General features: G+C 44.2%; 1 protein-coding gene across 1 annotated transcript in view; it reads right to left on the bottom strand.

Annotated features, from left to right (window-relative positions):
• The window catches only part of MTUS2 (microtubule associated scaffold protein 2), a 415,310-nt gene that overhangs the window by 111,116 nt on the left and 284,631 nt on the right, over nt 1–19,563 (bottom strand). Inside the window, exon 7 of the mRNA XM_032611616.1 lies at nt 11,965–12,176. Coding sequence (XP_032467507.1) covers nt 11,965–12,176 — 212 coding nt within the window. The remainder of the gene's footprint in view (nt 1–11,964; nt 12,177–19,563) is intronic.

Raw genomic sequence — 19,563 nt, 5'->3', positions numbered from 1 at the left:
CCTGACCTCTCCACCTCTTTCTTCCATCTCAGAGCCTGCACCCTGGAGCTCCCAGACGAGGCTGCACCCTCCAATACCGTTTCTTCTATTTAAAGACGTGCTCTATCCCTCCACCAAGCTCCACGAGGGCACAGAGCACGTCTGCTTTGCCCTCTGTTGTATTCCCAGTCCCAAGCACAGTTGCACAGAGCACGTCTGCTTTGCCCTCTGTTGTATTCCCAGTCCCGAGCACAGCTGCTGGTCCAGAGCAGGCACTTGACTTGAGGATTATTTCCTGATTACACAGTCATCGTCACCAAGTGGTAGCATCTCCCAACCACTTTCGTGGACACTAGCTCGGTTCACCCTCAGAACGGTCTCCTTTTACAGATGAGGAAAGTGAAACAGACAGAGGGTCTGTGGACTTTCCAGACCGCAGTGCTGACAAGGATCGGGCTGGATCCATTTTCTGATGCCCAGTTCTGTTGCGTTTTCTCACTTTATTGTACCAAGTATGAATGTAGTAATGAAGTCTGAAGGACCTTTGCCCTTGGGTCAGACTCCAGCCTGGCTCTGCGTCACTGTGTGACTTCAGGCAAAGTGACCCTTCTCTCTAGGTCCCAACAGTGCCCACCACAGGGCTGTGGAGAGAATTAAACGGGACAAGGGGCGGTGAGCCCCAGCCAAGGGCTTGGTCCGCAGTAAGATACATAAATGTTAGCTGATAACAAGGAGGGATAAGCAGTCTTACTTCCAGCACCTCTACGTAATTCCCCTATGCTAGCAGGTTACTTTCTACACTGTAACTACGCTAAATGCCATAAGCACTACAGCTTCTGATTATATAGCATCAAACCCTTTTGCTTCGTTGTGGTAGGAATTTTAGCCCTTCTTTGCCTGCTACAGATGCAAACTTTCTCCTCACTCTGGCTAGTCTACTTTATATGCCCCAGAGCTTCCCCTCTCTTCCTCAACTCCGGGACCACCTGTATCTGGGCAGAAGCCCAGAAATCTGCCCCTTTAGGCCCCCGGCTATAGACTCCCAGGGGCGGGAGGATTCTAGCCAGCCACAGATTCTAATCTGGGTTGTTCTACCTCCTTCTTCCTTGGCTATGCCCAGTCCTCCTAAAATCAGTGTAGATTTTCCTAGAGGGGAATGCAAAAGCAGGCGGTCATGGCTGTTCCCGGGCAGAAATTTGCTCTGTGGCAGCCTAAGCTGACCTGCTTCTGCTTTGCTGAGAAGCGTACTCTGTGCGTCCATCTCAGGTGCATTCCTTCTTCTAGCAGAACAACTTAACTATTGCAAATAGAGGTTAATGACTGAGACTACCAACACGGGACAGCTCACTGGCTACGCCAAATCCACCCCACAGAGAAATGAGTGGGGTGGGGGAAGCCCCCTGTCTCCTGGGAACTCCCCACTTTAAACCCTGTTATCTTTAAAGCAAGCGCTAATATGTGTTACTTGAAGTAACAATACAAACTCACGGAGTACGGGTGAGTTCACGGTCTGAGACTGTTCTCCGGGGTCAGCTGAGATTCACAGCTGCCCAATGTCAGGACTGATGATGGCCACTCTGATACCAGCATGACTGTGTCCCCTAAGCCTCTCTATGTCCCCGGCTATGGGACAGGGGTACCCTGGGATCTGAACGACTGGTTACCCTTGTGTTTCTTCCTGTTGTGAGAGGCTTGTGAAACACCAGGGAAATAGGACAGGTTGAGAGTCAGATGCCTTCAAATCCTGGCTGTGCTGTGCAGCCTTTGCGACTTAGCCTCTCTGAGCTCCAGTGTTCCATCTGAAAAAAGAGACTGTCTCGTGTATAGTCTCTGGGTGGTTGTTATAGCCCTGGGGGGCCTCATCTGGCGGCTAGAACATATTACCAGGTCAAAACACACGACTTCCACCATTCCTCCCTATTTTCAGTTATAACAATTCTTTAAAGGTATGTTATATATATGAACTTCAAAAATTCAAGTACTCCCAAGTATAGTTTTCTTTTTCTCTGACTGCCCGTAATCTCCACCTCAAGCCTCTGATCTTCCTCAGTTTGGGGAAAGGTAGTCTAGTTGCTTTTAGGTGAAAGTTAAATCGCATAATTTCTCAATTTAGATTGACAGATATCAGCCACTTTCCAGTTCGAAGCCCCCCTCTCCTGGGTTTTCTTCTCTCCTACACCACCCTGGCTTGATTCCAAGTGGGTCCTGGCGTGGGCAGGGGCGGGCGGCCTCTGTTTCTCCTTCCATCATGCTCCTGGGCTGGCAGGCTTTGAGCTGTGACTCATCTGGAAAGATTCTGAGTATCGTCTTTCACATCACACCCACTGCTGTGTATAACCATGCCTTAAGGGCTGTGATCCCTGGCTCTGTCCTCACAACGTCCTCACTGTGGCCTCTGGTTGTCATGTCCACGCCCATCCCCTGTTCCACCTCATGTTGGTGGTGTTCTCCATCCTTTGAAGCTCTCGGGGGTCTTATTCTGCCCTCCCCGCTCTCCACCCACCTCTGCTCTGTCACCCTCAATCCACTGCAGCTCGAGGGAGGTCAGGGAGGTCTGTCACCACCAGGAGTCCAAGTGAGATGAACAAGGCAAAGCTCCCCATCACCCTGGGATCCCCCAAATTATGGGGGTTCCACTGGGTTTTCATCTCTCCTCTTGGGCTTATCCTGAGGCAGGTGCATACAGACTAAGACTGCATCTTGAGATTCTTCTGGAACACTCTTCCCCCTTCCCAGCTTGGATAATTTCCCTCTAATTGAGGAAGAGTGGGAGGCTAGAGATTAACAGCTGCCCAGATTAACGGCCCTCTTCAAATCTTCTGGCTCTCAGGCTTTTCAGGGTGAAGCTGAGAATCTGAGTCCTTGTTGAACTACGAGGCTGTACTGTTTCGAGTGGTACCTTGTCAGAGGCCAACCAAGTTAGAGGCTGGGCCAGAGCACATCGATGAATGCTTGAAGATGACTCACCACAAACTTGACACTTTACACACTGTCCTGCTATAGATGTAACGTATTGCCGTGAAGAAGTGAGAACCTGTCTCACCAAACACTAAATCTATTTGCCTTTCCTATAAGCTTCAAAAGAATAAGACCCAAAGGATAAGAAAATGACCATATGGATTGTGACTTTTTCTTTTCAAAAAAATTTACTTAAAAAATTAAAAAATAGTAACAGTGACTGTGTTGTGTGTGTGGGGGAGACTTTTTTGTGTACGGTTCTATGAATTTAAAAACATGTATAGATTTATGTAACTACCACTACAACCAGAATATAGAACAGCTACACTACTCCAAAAATCTACCTTTGCACACCCCACATCCCTGAACCCTGGCAACTACCAATCTGTTCTCCATCACTATGGTTTTGCCTTTTGGAAAGTATCATATATATAGAACCAGAGAGTGTATGCAAATTCTCGAGTGTAGCTTCTTCAACTCAGCATAACGCCTTTGAGAAGCACGCAAAGTGTTATGTGTATCAATAGCTCATTCCTTTTTAATAGCTGTGGGGTCTGTGGAGATTTCCCCTTTCATTCCTGATGCTGGTAAGTTTGTCTTTTTGTTTGTCAGACTTACAACAGGTTTATCGATTTTACTGACTGTCTCAAAGAACCAGCTTTCAGTTTCATTGATTCTATTATGTTTCTGTTTTCAATTTCATTGATTTTTCCTCCTATCTTTATTATTTCCTTTCTTTTGCTTGCTTTGGTGTTATTTTTGTGCTATACTGTACCCTATGATACATGCTACAAGCAGACATTCTTTTTCTAGTGTCTTGAGGTAGAAGCTTAGATCATTGATTCAGACTTTTTGTCTTTTCTGAGTTTCTAATACTATAAATATCATCCTAGGCACTATGTTAGCCATGTTCCACAAATTTCTAAATGTTGTAATTTTATTTTCCTTCAGTTTAAAGTATTTTCTAATTTCCCTTGAAACTGCTTTTTGATACACAGGTTATTTGGTAGTATGTTATTTAATTTCCAAATGTTTAAAGATTTTCCTGTTATCTTTCTCCTACTGATTTTTGTCTAATTTCATCAAGGTCAGACAACATATTTTGTATGATTCTAATTATTTATTTAATTTTTATTTATTTTTTTTTGCAGTACGCGGGCCTCTCACTGTTGCGGCCTCTCCTGTCGCGGAGCACAGGCTCCAGACGCGCAGGCTCAGCAGCCATGGCTCACGGGCCCAGCCGCTCCGCGGCACGTGGGATCTTCCCGGACCGGGGCACGAACCCGTGTCCCCTGCATCGGCAGGCGGACTCTCAACCACTGCGCCACCAGGGAAGCCCCATGCTTTTATGTCTTTTGGAGAACTGACCCCTTTATACATAATGCAGTGTCCTCTTTATCTCTGATGATCCGCTTTGTTCCAAAGTCTGCTTTGTCTAAAATTAATATTGCTACTCCAACTTTCTTTGGATTAGAGTTAGCATGGTATATCTTTCTCCATCCCTTTACTTTTGTGAGCATCTTTATTTTTATTTATTTTTCTTTTTTTTTTAATTGGAGTATAGTTGATTTACAATATTGTGCTAGTTTCAGGTATGCAGGAGAGTCTTTATATTTAAATCAGGTTTCTTGTGGACAATATATAGTTGGGTTAAAAAACATCCTTTCTATCTCTGTCTTTTAATTAGTGTGTTTAGACCACTCACATTTAATGTGATTATTATTCTAGTGGATTAATATCTTTGTAACTTTTCTAATCATTGCATTTATTCTTCGTTTCTTTTTTCCCCTCTTCTTTGGCCTCCTTTATGCCTGTAAAATAGATATAAAATTCTGGCCCTGCATTTCTTTCAAACTGAAAAAATAATGGGGAAATACTGTTGCAGAAAAGTTTGAGAAATGATATCACTTCCTATTTATTTTGTCAGCACAGTTTGCATGTTGTCTCTGTTTTCAAGAGGGTACTGCCATGTCATAGAGTCTCAGTACATTTGAATTTTAAATGTTTCTTCCTCTGTTCCTGGTAAAGCAGATGTCACGGGCCTTCACGCTCTCCAGGGACTGAATTACAGATATAGATTGTTTGACTCTCCGGTTTGTGCAATATATAATTGCTTTTAAGAATTATCTCATAGGGAAGCTGCTTGCAGTGTGTGACATCAATCTTATTCTTGCTTAGTACTTTGATAGTCAGGAATAAAATGAAAAATGAAAGCAGTTGTGTGATTTTAATATCAAACCTAATTTCAATTACGTCTGTGGAACAGGCAGGTCTGCAGTTCGCACTTCAGTGAACAAGGGGCGGAGAGTGGCACCTGCTTTTTGTAAAACGCCCTGGAATTTAAGGTAATATTTGGCAAGCACTCTTCTGGGGGCACAGATTTCATTTCCAGCCAATGCCCTGTAGATGTCACCATTGCCACTTCTCACAGGGAAACGTTCACCGCGGGCTGACAGAGGCCAAACTTGCTAAACCATTTGGTTGTCAAGGAACCAGGAGAATCTGGTCGTCCTCACCTGTTCACAGATACTCCTGTGAGAGTGCCAAACTCTGGGAAATTTCCTCATTCTGTGTCATTTTCATCCACTGTCTGGTACCTGGTATTACAAATCACTCCAACCTACAGAAACTCCTCCCTCGTTTGGCTTATTTGAGGTGGGACTTCTCCTGTTTTCAACAGCCTTTCTCACCATCTCCTGCGTTTCCTTTCTTTCCTGCTCCTCTTTGGGCTGAGGGGCTGTCCTGTGTCTGCCTCCCTCTTCTGTACACATGCCCTTGTCAATCTCCTCCCTCTATAATGTCACTTCTATACAAATGTCTCCCAAGTCTACTTTTCTACAGCTTCCTTTTTCCTCCCCTGACATCTAAACCCATGTTTAACTCCCTAATGGAGCTCCCAGCATCACAAAGCACAAAGAATCTTGGAAACCAACAAAGGGGAGCCACACCAGGTAGGCAGGGATGCTGCATGTGGGATGGCAGGAACCCATAAGCTGAGCTAATTTAAGAGAAGCAGAAATTCAGAGCCACAAGTAACTATAAAAAACTAAGCTCATCCCACCTGAAATTCCTGAGAGGATGCGAGATAAGGAGGATACTCCTGGAATGTGGGATGGCTTCCATAACTGACACCCCAGGCCAGGGATTCTTATTACTTCAAAGAGCTGCTTGGCATAGCTGGGGCGGGGAGGGGGTGTTCCATCCCTTGATATTGGGAATATTTTGATATTTGGGGGTTACGCTAAGCATTTCCTTAAGCTCAAGTCCTAAGGGTAAGAGCTAACACTCCTGGTTCTCCCAGCAAAGGACTGTGGTCACAATGACTTTTGGGACACAGAAGTTCTTTTAGAACAACAATTGTTGGAATAGCCAATTTACTATTTCATCAACATTCCCATCAGGTCATATGCTGAACTGTCAGAAATGCCAACCTAGGTGCTCACTTTTTCTCTAAGCCTTTAGTTATTCAAGGTAAAATTAAGGGAAAAAAGATAAACACAGGGCACTGTTTCTAAGCGGGAGAAGCACAAAATAATATATTTAAATGGACATTTTTAGGATTTAGGGAGCAACAGAGAGCGTACGGTTTTCAGGTCTTTTTTTTTTTTTTTTTTTTGGCTGCATTGGGTCTTCGTTACCGTGTGCAGGCTTTCTCTAGTTGTGGCGAGCGGGGGCTGCTCTTCGTTGCGGTGCGCAGGCGTCTCACTGCGGTGGCCTCTCTTGTTGCGGAGCACAGGCTCTAGGCGCACGGGCTTCAGTAGTTGTGGCATGTGGGCTCGGTAGTTGTGGCTCATGGGCTCTAGAGCGCAGGCTCAGTAGTTGTGGCACATGGGCTTAGTTGCTCCGCGGCACGCGGGATCTTCCCGGACCAGGGCTCGAACCCGTGCCCCCTGCATTGGCAGGTGGATTCTTAACCACTGTGCCACCAGGAAAGCCCCTCGGTTTTCAGTTTTGATCAGGTGTAATCACTGCCCTGAAGCTCCCGTCGGTGGGAAAGTGTCCTGACACATGAACTCCCTTGGCAGCTGGATACAACAGCTTCTCTGCTGCTTTGGGGCCCTAGGGCAGACTGTCATCTGATGATCCATGCAAATGTATCAAATGGCAAAAGCAAGCAAGCATGCATTTATTCTCCAAAAGGATTCTACACAGCCTGCTTGGATGGAAGCAGCCGCTGTGGAGCAGGGAAGGTGAATCTGGGCCACCTTCACCAAGAGGAACTGCCGTCTGTCACAGAGGAACCTTTGCACTTCCAAAAACAGTTCCGAGTCCCTGGATCTCCATCCTCAAATCATTAACTAATCTACCCTGGGCTTCAAGATAAGGAGGGGCCACCACTCTGCAGACAACCAGGTTGGACTGTCCTCTGCCCATACACACGCTCCCCCTCCTCTTTACTCACAATAATCCCACCCAGCTCTCCATCCCGGCCCCTGCCAGTCTCCTTCCCAGGGCGTCCCTTCCCACTCACAGTGCTGGGCTTCTACCAGAACATACACCATTTTTGTTTGTGGCTTCAGGTTGACTATTACCTTAGATCATTTTCTCTAGGCATCCTCTACATGTGTTTAACTTTTAGATTATTGTTTCACATTTTGTTCTTCCCCCTTAACTACATCAAAACCTTGAAGGCTGGGTGGAGAGAGAGAGAAACGACCACAATATTGTGGGAAAAATATGGGGTGGATACGGGATGACCTGCATTTGTATTGTGGCTCCATCGCTTTCCAATTCTGTTGTCTTTGGAAGGCTATATAACCTCCCTGAGCCTCGGTCTCCTCGACTGTCACATGAGAATAACGTCCACACCAGGGTGGGTTAAAATACTACATGTAAAGTGTCTAGGACATAGGAGATGGTCAATAAACAGGAGCGATATTGTTATTAAGGTGCTTTGCCTTCTACTTTTTTGAACCCTCCACAGAACCTTTCATATGGTCGGGGCAGGGTTGATAAAAATCTACTAACATAAGTGAATTAAAGATGAAAAGTTAAGTATATGAACTATATTTAAAAATAGGTATCCCTCACTAACAACAAAAACATAGATAAAATGGGACTAAAGCTGCAACTAAAGAGCTGGCGAGATGCAACTAAGGAGCCTGCATGCCACAGCTAAGACCCAGCACGACCAAATAAAGAAATAAATAAGTAAATATTTAAAAAAACATAGATAAAGTGAATACGGAAACATATCATTAAGTATTAAACCTAAATGATGAATATTTAGGTGTTATTCTTTCCACACTTCTCCACACTTATTCAATATATTTTTGTGATAAAAAGTCAAAGAGTAAAAGAAAAAATATACATTCATACATATACACTTTAGGGGGAAGGAAGCTGATGCATTATTAATTTTGATTAGGCTTAGAAAGTACACAAATGCTTGACATAAATTTTCATGCCTTGTAGGCCTAAACTGTTTAATAATAAATAAAAAATAGTTAAAAGCCATCATCTATCACATTCATAAAGTTAATGATAAAAATGACACAAACCAATATGAAAAAATATCGAATAAATGTAATAAATCTGATTAAAACTAAAATGAAAATAAATACACCCTCAGACGTAACCTGTGTAAAATGTGATGCTACAGGGCGAGGCACACCACTTAATACAGGACCATCTCCTGGATTAGCCGCCAGGGGCTGCCAAAGAGTAGCGTTCCCGGGAACCATGCAGCAAAAGATAAAAGTCTTTCAACTTGACCCTGAGAAGTGAGAGTCCCTGAGAATCACACTTATTAGTACAGTCCCCCCAGAGGTCTGGGACCACGGATTTCAGCACAGCTGTCTGGCCTGTGGTGAGGACCGTGCCTCGTTAGGGGGAACAGAGCTGCCTGGAACGAGCACAAGCGTGAGGTAGGTGTTGGCACCTAAATGTGGCATCTTAGCATCCCTGGACGCTGGGCTCAGGCTGTACCACAGCTGACAACTTTCACAGCCGCCCTACCAGGAGCTGTGAAACATGGGGCAGAAATGAAAGATCCCTATCCAGGCTCCGAATTCCTTCTTCTAGTGACCTCCCATACTTAATAGCATCAGCACATTCTGGAAAAAATATACAGCAGCAGCAGCTGAACAGCTGGACTAGAAGATTATTTCTATTCTTGAAGTTCACCCCAAGCCAAATCCTTTATATACATAAAATGAAATAAGAGGGGTGTGGTCTGTGCTTCAGCTTTACATTCCTCACATATGTCTTATTCAACCTGCTGGAGAGTAAAATATTTGTCACATTTTCCTTGTCCTCAAAAAGAATGTTTTATTGAATATTTGTTCAAAGCACCTTTGCCCATTAATTCACTCCATTCTCACAATAACCTTGTAAAGAGTTATTATCAAACCTATTTGAAACTGAGGAAACTGAGAGTCAAAGATAACTCTCATCAGAGGTGATTCTGCAGCGGGAAGCCGAGGGGAGCAAGGATGTATTCCCGTTGGTGATGCTGTCACGGCTCAAAGAGGGGCCGCAACTCGCTCAAGGTCTCGTGCAAGATGGAGGTGGAGGTGGCACCGGCTCCTTGCTGGCACGGCCCCCTCTCTCCACTATGCCTGCTTTGTAGACGAATATGCTACAGTGTAGAAAAGATACAGGTGTAGAGTTCCAGCAGGGTCTTCTAAGCAGAAGAGCAAAGAGATACTGCTTTTTCAGGCTGGCTATGGAGGTCGTGCCCTGCACAGCTGCCATGCTGGGCTGTGACCATTGCCCCATATATAACAATAATAATAATAATGCATTGGCTTCCCCCAAGAGGGACACGGGTCATGAGAGCATCTCAGGATCATGAGCCCTTGTAGTAGGGGCCCCATCATCAGAATTCCCAGGTTGCCTGGCCTCCACTTCCCCGCGTGCTCCACTCTGGTCACACCCCCTGGTCTAGTCTGGTATTCCTGGCAGACTCTCCAATCAATCATCTTAAACCATGTAGAACACATGCCAGCCTGAGTGGAAGCCACTTATGTTCAACTGCAGACTTTAAAAATGGCCATTTTTCCTTCTGAGGGGTCTCTGAAGAAAGAGTTGAGATCAGAAGGACGGAAAGAAGAACACACTGTGTGGGAAGTGAAATGCCATGGCCATTGGGGAGGCCTGTCTGGAGCTGCTGGCTGTGACTTACTGCAAAGAAAATGAAATTCATGCCCACCATCCGTCTTGCTGAAATGTCATGCCGAGTGCGGCTCCAGCCAGCAGGGGGTCTGATGGAGATGGCTACAAATCACCTGCCCTTGGGTCTCTGCTTGAAGAGCCATGTTTATGCTGCAGTGAAATAAAACTCGTGGTCCATGGGCCAAAACGAATTTTCCTGGGGCCTAGAAATGCATTACTATAGGGAACCGACCCTTATTCAACACAGGAACTCTCTTCTCTGCCATGATGCCATAAATGGGGTCCAAAAGTTCCAACTTGAAAACGCAGCGCATATTACCAATGTGTTAATTCGATGTCTGCTGGCATATCTATCCACACAAAACCTTTATCAAGGATTTGTCATGAAGCTGGATGACGCATGGAAGATGCAATCCCAGAGCGGGCAGAGTTACAAAGTAAATGTTATCACTGAACTGCAACGAACAACGCTGTTTTCCTCTCTTTATTAAAGACTTCACAGTCAGTGGAAAATACACATCCAGCTGAAGAACGGGAAACACGTCACTCTTTGTCTAATAAGAAAAATGCTCAATATTTACCACGCCAAGTCTGGCCCCTTTGGCACCTCAAAAATGTGTTTGTAACTTTAATTCTTACAGGGGTGAGAACACAGCAACTGCAGCTCTTTAAGGTTGACCCCAATGGTACTAGACCAGAAGGGAAGACATAAAATTCAAATTGGCCATTTACTGCTGGTGTTAACACTTTGATCAGGGAAGAGGCAGAAACTACTGGTAAAACTGAAACCTGTTTGTCTTGTCTTTCATCACAACAATAACTTGGTAATTAGCTCTTTGGGCCAAAAGCTTTAAGCAAAAAAAGAAACAACAGAACAGGTCAGCTCAGGCTTCTACACTGTAGGGCAAGAGAGGCTGCAGGCTATCATCAAAGGTCAGAGAGCCCTCCACACTTCACGGTACAGATAATAAAGAAAACCAGCGGACATGGTGCTGGTTAATATTCTTCTGATTTTCTTCTTTAAATTAGTTAGAAATTTAGTTAGTTCATTTTCTTAGTTGGGGGGCATTTATATAGCATTTTTACTTTCATTTACAGATACCGGAAGGTCCATACATGAAACTAATGCCTTATGGGTTACTGATGTGCTAACTCATAATGTTTAAACCTCAAAGGTAAATGTTCAAGTTCTCCCCCAAACAGGGTTTGGCCACCTCAGGGTGGAGCACGAACGCACAAAGTCAGACAGACCCGCACTCCCACCACTGCCCTTTCACATTCAGAGGCAGGAAAGCCAAACTACACCATTGCTGGTAACAAACTCGGAGTTCAGATGGCCCAGGAGCCTCTGGACACTCAGGCTGAGGAAACCAAGCCTCTCTGCATTGTCAGAAGAACCGAGGGGGCAGGGAGGATGCCCCTACCCTATGCTGTCCCGCACGCATTGTGAGCGTGGCCCCGAGGAGAGGCCCCAGCCCGGCACCTTCCAGGTCCCCTCAACAGCCAAAGTGGCACCGCTCTGTGGCCCTGGCTCCCTTTGTACTGAAAGGTGTAGACATTTCAGACCCTGGCCGTCTCGGGTCTAAAATGCAAACAATCACATGCTCCATTCTCTTCCAAGACCTCACCTTCAAAACGTTCATTTACACCCTTTCCCTTCTTTTTTACACAATTTTCCCTTCTGCAGTCCAGGTTATAGATCCTTCCTCCCAGACTAATGTCTTCCATGCTCAAGTCTAAACTGGGTACCCAAAACATTACGCGGTGCTGGCGGAGATGCTGTATGACCTGAAAATCAAACTGGTCTCTAACCCCAAACTCGAACTGAAACACACACACACAACAACCGTCACCACCGCCATCCTCCCCGCAAGCCGAAAGCCCTTCAACATTCACCAGATGTGGACTCACCTTCCTGAAGAAAAGCTGAGTGGACACGGCGAGTGCCTCAAAGCCCCGGACGGCCTTCCTCAGCTCCCCCTGCACGAGGCCCAGCTGCCGCGCCTGCTGTTCGTACCGCTCCTTCAGCCGCTGCACCAGCTGCCGCTCGGCCTCTCGGGCCTGCGGGTCTGGCTTGGGGGAAGCCCCGTTGCGGGGGGCCGTGGGCCTCTGCTTGGGGTATCCTAGAAAGAAAAACAGTCACCTGTGAGAAAACATTCAGCCCGAATGTGACAACCGCTCCTTATGACCGAAGGATTCCATCAAGTAGCTGACAAGGAATTGCCCATCATTTGTCATTTTAGGTGTTACAAATTAAAAACAGGGACTTTAAATATGGCTCTGTTGATGTGGTCTGAAGTGCAAGGTTTCAGGCTTGGGAAAAAGAGAAACAGACAAAATGGCCCAATTCCTTCTAGCTGCCTGCATTTCTTCCAGGTCTGCTTAGAGAGACTGGAGCAGTTGTGTTTTTTGTTTTTGTTTTTGTTTTCTTCAAGGGGATTCCTCTTTGAAAATGTCTAACGGGAAATCACTCAGTCAATCCAGGTCGAAGTCAGAGTTAACACCTAGCAACTCTTTCACTGGGCATCGGGGAGTAATGCCTACACGCCCTTCCCTCCCTTCAACCCTTTCTTTAATGTCAGGTTCAAGTCACGTGTCTGATGACCTCTGCTGCAGGGATTTCTGGCTTTAACTTCCTACAGCACCCATGCCCTGCATGTGAGCATTCACACCACCTCCACGGCTGAAGGTCCAGTCCCAGCCACCATAACCTCTCACCTTCTAACGGGAGCCCTGCTTCTTCTCATCTTTCACTGCACAGCTGCCAGAATGATCTCTATAAACAGAAAAGAGCCCACGGCCCGCGTGGACCCCTCCCTCCACTCCTTACGCTCCGCTGCAGTAGGAAGGAAGCGCTCGCTCCTTACATGGCCCCCAAAGCCTCTGAGACCCGGTTCCTGCCGCGCAAATGTTAGGGGCATACGTTGAGGAGGCTGCACAGAGGATAGAAGCAGAAGTTCTGCCTGGGGTTGGGGAGGCTTTAAGATTATTAGGCTGAAGCATTAAGGCGTAAAGGCCCAGGAAAGAGCTCAGAGACAAGCACTGCATCACGGTCCCAGACCCTCGGGTAAGCAAGCGTCTTCCTCGGATCGGCTGTACTTCCAGCGTGAGGCTCAGACAGACCTGACACCCCCAGAGAGCCCCTGCAGTGGCCAGTGGACTTACGTTCCCAAGAATATTCTTTCCTTGGCTCCAACAGATCACGTCCTAGAGGACATGACAGGGACACGGACCACACAATCATGAATAAACTTTTAATGTTTCCACAGTTCTTTCGTCTCCCCACTCTGCCTCCAAAACATCAGGGAGTAACATACAGAACAAATCACAAAGCAGTGGCCTCTTCAGTACCTGACACCTTGAGTTGCAGCAGTCATGGGCCTGAGAACACACAATGGCCTCATCTTTTAAGGGGAAAAGATTGTTAATTGATCTAAATACTTCTGATTGTTAATTTAATGGTAACCATACTAACTTTAATCAAATCTTCCTCCTTTTAAGAAATCATCAGAGGGCTTCCCTGGTGGCGCAGTGGTTAGGAGTCTGCCTGCCAATGCAGGGGACATGGGTTTGAGTCCTAGTCTGGGAAGATCCCACATGCTGCGGAGCAGCGAAGCCCGTGCGCCACAACTACTGGGCCTGCGCTCTAGAGCCCATGAGCCACAACTACTGAAGCCTGCGTGCTGCAGCTACTGAAGCCCATACGCCTAGAGCCCGTGCTCCGCAACAAGGGAAGCCACCGCAATGAGAAGCCCGCGCACCGCAACGAAGAGTAGCCCTCCTCACCACAACTAGAGAAAGCTCGCATGCAGCAACGAGGACCCAATGCAGCCAAAAAATAATTAATTAATTAATTATAAAAAAGAGAAAATCATCAGAGACTGGAATATGACATATCTTCAATTAATATGGCTCAATGGAATAGCAGAATGTGAAATTATTGCTTCTTTAAAACTGCCTTTGCGGCATAAGAGTATACAACATTCCAGAAGGCAAATCAATCTTAATATATACTTAATCCCAACATTCTCAATACTGAAAACAAAAGAAAAATAACCACTGACAAAGTGTGAGAAATTTCACTGCCTGCATTAAATTTTAAGACACAGTCTAAGACCCAAGGCAGACTTTCTTCAGGATTACCGTTTGCCGTTTCATTGCTGTGGCTGGTGATTTTATAAAACACTCCAGTGTTTTTTAATGTGTTGAGGTACCAGGTGCCTGACACCATTACAATAGAAAGCACTTCTTTTAGAAATCTAAAGAAATAGTAAAACATACTTCCAGCTCAGTCAATTAAAGCTAACTGCAATCTATAGCATATAGAGTTACCTCTGAACTTGTGGATATTAGTAAATGTTCATGTTGTCCTGTGTTTCTGGCTGTCAGATTTATCCTCTGTTATTATTACCATCATCATCATTATTTTTAGGTTAGCAATTATATTGTAAACAGCTGATATGAAAGGATTTGGTGAAATCCTATTCTTGATGTTTACTTTGATACTGGTGTTGTTATTAAACTGGTTTTATTCACACACTCAATATTTGAGGGTTCTACTGAACACCGGTATACTCAGTCCATATTTCTACTCCTGGGCCCACCAAACCGATGTTCTGAGCCAGGACATTGGCTCCCCTGCGAACATCAGCTTTTGGTATGAACATATCAAGCCAATGTTTAGCCTTACTGTGACATCACACCACCTGATGAAACCAGTCCTTGCATGGCACTCCAGGTTGGCTGCACTTCACAGCACAGACCAATGCTCAGGCCTCAGTGCTAAGACTATTGGAAGGAAACATGGAGAAACAAGGTTGCATGTGAAGTTCTCTATCACTTTTAGTTGAAAAGGGAACTGCCATCTTTTTAAATATTGGGTTGGCCAAAAAGTTCATTTGGATTTTTCTGTAAGATGTTATAGAAAAACCCAAATGGGGGCTTCCCTGGTGGCACAGTGGTTGAGAGCCCGCCTGCCGATGCAGGGGACATGGGTTCGTGCCCCGGTCCGGGAAGACCCCACATGCCGCGGAGCGGCTAGGCCCACGAGCTATGGCCGCTGAGCCTGCGCGTCCGGAGCCTGTGCCCCGCAACGGGAGAGGCCGCAACAGTGAGAGGCCCGCATACCGCAAAAAAAAAAAGAAAAAAAAAAAAAAAAAGAAAAACCCAAATGAACTTTTTGGCCAACCCAACATATCAAATATAACTTTGCCTGTGACTAATGATCATTTGACTGTCGTCAGCATAGCTCCGATCCTCGCTAAAAACAGCATTCTTTTCCTGTGCTGTGGATTTTGTCAAATATGTCTACAGTTATTCCCTGAAGTATCATTCTGTCACTCACTTTCCTGTCCTCCCATATGTCCGACCATCCCCAGGACGGTACGGAAGGATGGCCTCACAGTCTCACCCACGGTCCTGGGGAGACAGAGCTTATGTTGAAAGAAGGTGAATGACACTCAGCCAGCTTCACCTGGTTCATTAAAAATTAAAAAGGGTCTTGCTTCCTTCTGCTGTCTTTTCTTAAAAGCCAGCACATGATGAGGTTTAAATACAAACCTATTTAGAAGTAAAGGGCAAACGGGAACACGGGACAGAAGAGTTGTGAGCCAGTGATCACAGGCAGCTCATGGAGCACACGGTCGGCACTGGAATGACTGTGATGACGGTGACCCACTTCTGACCTCTTACACCCAAACTTCTCTGGAAAAGCCACCATACACGCTTCAAATGAGGGCCATGCCACATCCCCTGAGGACCTTTCCATGCGCTGGAAGATTTTATTACCTCCTTCCCTGTTCTTTGTGGTACTTATATTGCTTCTGGGGAGGTCAAATGTTCAAGGCAGGCAGACATGCCACTGACCTCTGTCTGCAGCCAGGTAGAGTCAAGTTACGTGTGTTTAGTCTCTTTCCAAAAAACATCAAAACTCTGGTCGCCTAGAATATTCTGATTTCCATCCAGTTAAACTAGGAAACTGAGATAGCCTCATCCACCAGAGGGCAGGCGGCAGAAGCAAGAAGAACTACAATCCTGCAGCCTGGGGAACGAAAACCACATTCACAGAAAGATAGACAAGATGAAAAGGCAGAGGACTGTGTACCAGATGAAGGAACAAGATAAAACCTAAGAAAAACAGCTAAATGAAGTGGAGATAGGCAACCTTCCAGAAAAAGAATTCAGAATAATGATAGTGAAGATGATCCAGGAGCTCGGAAAAAGAATGGAGGCAAAGACTGAGAAGATGCAAGAAATGTTTAACAGAGACCTAGAAGAATTAAAGAACAAACACCTAGAAGAATTAAAGAAAAAACAGACAGAGATGAACGATACAATAACTGAAATGAAAAACACACTAGAAGGAATCAATAGCAGGATAACTAAGGGAGAAGAACGGATAAGTGACTTGGAAGACAGAATGATGGAATTCACTGCCACAGAATAGAAAAAAGGAAAAAAAATGAAAAGAAATGAAGACAGCCTAAGAGACCTCTGGGACAACACTAAACACACCAACATTCGCATTATAGGGGTCCCAGAAAGAGAAGAGAGAGAGAAAGGACTGGAGAAAATATTTAAAGAGATTATAGTCGAAAACTTCCCTAACATAGGAAAGGAAATAGCCACCTAAGTCCAGAAGCACAGAGAGTCCCAGGCAGGATAAACCCAAGAAGAAACACACCGAGACACATAGTAATCAAACTGACAAAAGTTAAAGACAAAGAAAAATTATTAAAAGCAACAAGGGAAAAACGACAAATAACATACAAGGCAACTCCCATACGGTAAACAGCTGATTTCTCAGCAGAAACTCTATAAGCCAGAAGGGAGGGGCATGATATATTTAAAGTGCTGAAAGGGAAGAACCTACAACCAAGATTACTCTACCTGGCAAGGATCTCATTCAGATTCAATGGAGAACTCAAAAGCTTTACAGACAAGCAAAAGCTAAGAGAATTCAGCACCACCAAACCAGCTCTACAACAAATGCTAAAGGAACTTCTCTAAGTGGGAAACACAAGACAAGAAAAGGACCTACAAAAAAAAAAAACCAAACAGTTAAGAAAATGGTAGTAGGAACATACATATCGATAATCACCTTAAATGTGAATGGATTAAATGCTCCAACCAGAAAACACAGGCTCGCTGAATGGATACAAAAACAAGACCCGTATATATGCTGTCTTCAAGAGACTGACTTCAAACCTAGGGACACATACAGATTGAAAGTGAGGGGATGGAAAAAGATATTCCATGCAAATGGAAATCAAAAGAAACCTGTGGCAGCAATACACATACCAGATAAGATCGACTTTAAAATAAAGAACGTTACAAGAGACAAGGAAGGACACTACATAATGATCAAGGGATCAATCCAAGAAGAAGATATAACAATTATAAATACATATGCACCCAACATAGGAGCACCTCAATAAATACGGCAAATGCTAACAGCGATAAAAGAAGAAATCGACAGTAAGACAATAATAGTGGGGGACTTAACACCTCACTTACACCAATGGACAGATCATCCAAACAGAAAATTAATAAGGAAACACAAGCTTTAATGACACAATAGACCAAATAGATTTAATTGATATTTATAGGACTTTCCATCCGAAAACAGCTGATTACACTTTCTTCTCAAGTGCACATGGAACATTCTCCAGGATAGATCACATCTTGGGTCACAAATCAAGCCTTGGTAAATTTAAGAAAACTGAAATCATATCAAGCATCTTTTCTGACCACAATGCTATGAGATTAGAAATGAATTACAGGGAAAAAAATCGTAAAAAACAAACACGTGGAGGCTAAACAATACGTTACTAAATAACCAAGAGATCACTGAAGAATTCAAGGAGGAAAGCAAAAAATACCTAGAGACAAATGACAATGAAAACACAATGATCCAAAACTTATGGGATGCAGCAAAGGCAGTTCTAAGAGGGAAGTTTATAGCAATACAATCCTACCTCAAGAAACAAGAGGGGCTTCCCTGGTGGCGCAGTGGTTGAGAGTCCGCCTGCCGATGCAGGGGACACGGGTTCGTGCCCCGGTCCGGGAAGATCCCACATGCCGCAGAGCGGCTGAGCCCGTGAATCATGGCCCCTGAGCCTGCAGCGTCCAGAGCCTGCACATCCGGAGCCTGTGCTCCGCAACGGGAGAGGCCACAACAGTGAGAGGCCCACATACCGCAAAAAAAAAAAAAAAAAAGAAACAAGAAAAATCTCAAATAAACAATCTAACCTTACACCTAAAGGAAGAAGAGAAAGAAGAGCAAACAAAACCCAAAGTTAGTAGAAGGAAAGAAACCATAAAGATCAGAGCAGAAATAAATGAAATAGAAACAAAGAAAACAATAGCAAAGATCAATAAAACTAAAAGCTGGTTCTCTGAGAAGATTGATAAACCTTTTGCCAAACTCATCAAGAAAAAGAGGGAGAGGACTCAAATCAGTAAAATTAGAAATGAAAAAGGAGAAGTTACAATGGATACCACAGAAATACAAAGTATCATAAGAGACTACTACAAGCAACTCTATGCCAATAAAATGGACAACCTGGAAGAAGTGGACAAATTCTTAGAAAGGTATAACCTTCCAAGACTGAACCAGGAAGAAATAGAAAATATGAACAAAGCAATCACAAGTAATCTGTGATTTAAAATCTTTCAAAAAACAAAAGTCCAGGGCCAGATGGCTTCACAAGTGAATTCTATCAAACGTTTAGAGAATAGCTAACACCCATCCTTCTCAAACTCTTCCAAAAAATTGCAGAGGAAGGAAAACTCACAAACTCATTCTACAAAGTCACCATCACCCTGATTTCAAAACCAGAACAGATACTACAAAAAAAAATAAAGTTACACACAAATATCACTGATGAATATAGATGCAAAAGTCCTCAACAAAATACTAGCAAACAGAATCCAACAACACATTAAAAGGATCATACACCATGATCAAGTGGGATTTATCCCAGGGATGCAAGGATTCTTCAGTATATGCAAATCAATGAATGTGATACACCATATTACCAAATTGAAGAATAAAAACCATATGATCATCTCAATAGATGCAGAAAAAGCTTTTGACAAAATTCAACACCCATTTATGATAAAAACTCTCCAGAAAGTGAACATAGAGAGAAACTACCTCAACATAATAAAGGCCATATATGACAAACCCACGGCCAACATCATTTTCAATGGTGAAAAAAATCAAAGCACTCTAAGATAGGAAAAAGACAAGGATGTCCACTCTCGCCACTATTATTCAACACAGTTTTGGAAGTTCTTCTCTAGAACTAGAGAAATAAAAGGAATACAAATTGGAAAAGAAAAAGTAAAACTGTCACTGTTTGCAGATGACATGATACTATACACAGATAATCCTAAAGATGCCAGCAGAAAACTACTAGAGCTAATCAATGAATTTGGAAAAGTTGCAGGATACAAAATTTAATGCACAGAAATCTCATGCATTCCTATACACTAACAACAAAAGAT

The sequence above is a fragment of the Phocoena sinus genome, chromosome 18 (genome assembly GCF_008692025.1).
Source record: "Phocoena sinus isolate mPhoSin1 chromosome 18, mPhoSin1.pri, whole genome shotgun sequence".
Taxonomy (NCBI): domain Eukaryota; kingdom Metazoa; phylum Chordata; class Mammalia; order Artiodactyla; family Phocoenidae; genus Phocoena; species Phocoena sinus.
Note: the sequence above shows the minus strand (reverse complement) of the source record. Positions and strands in the feature narration are given on the sequence as shown.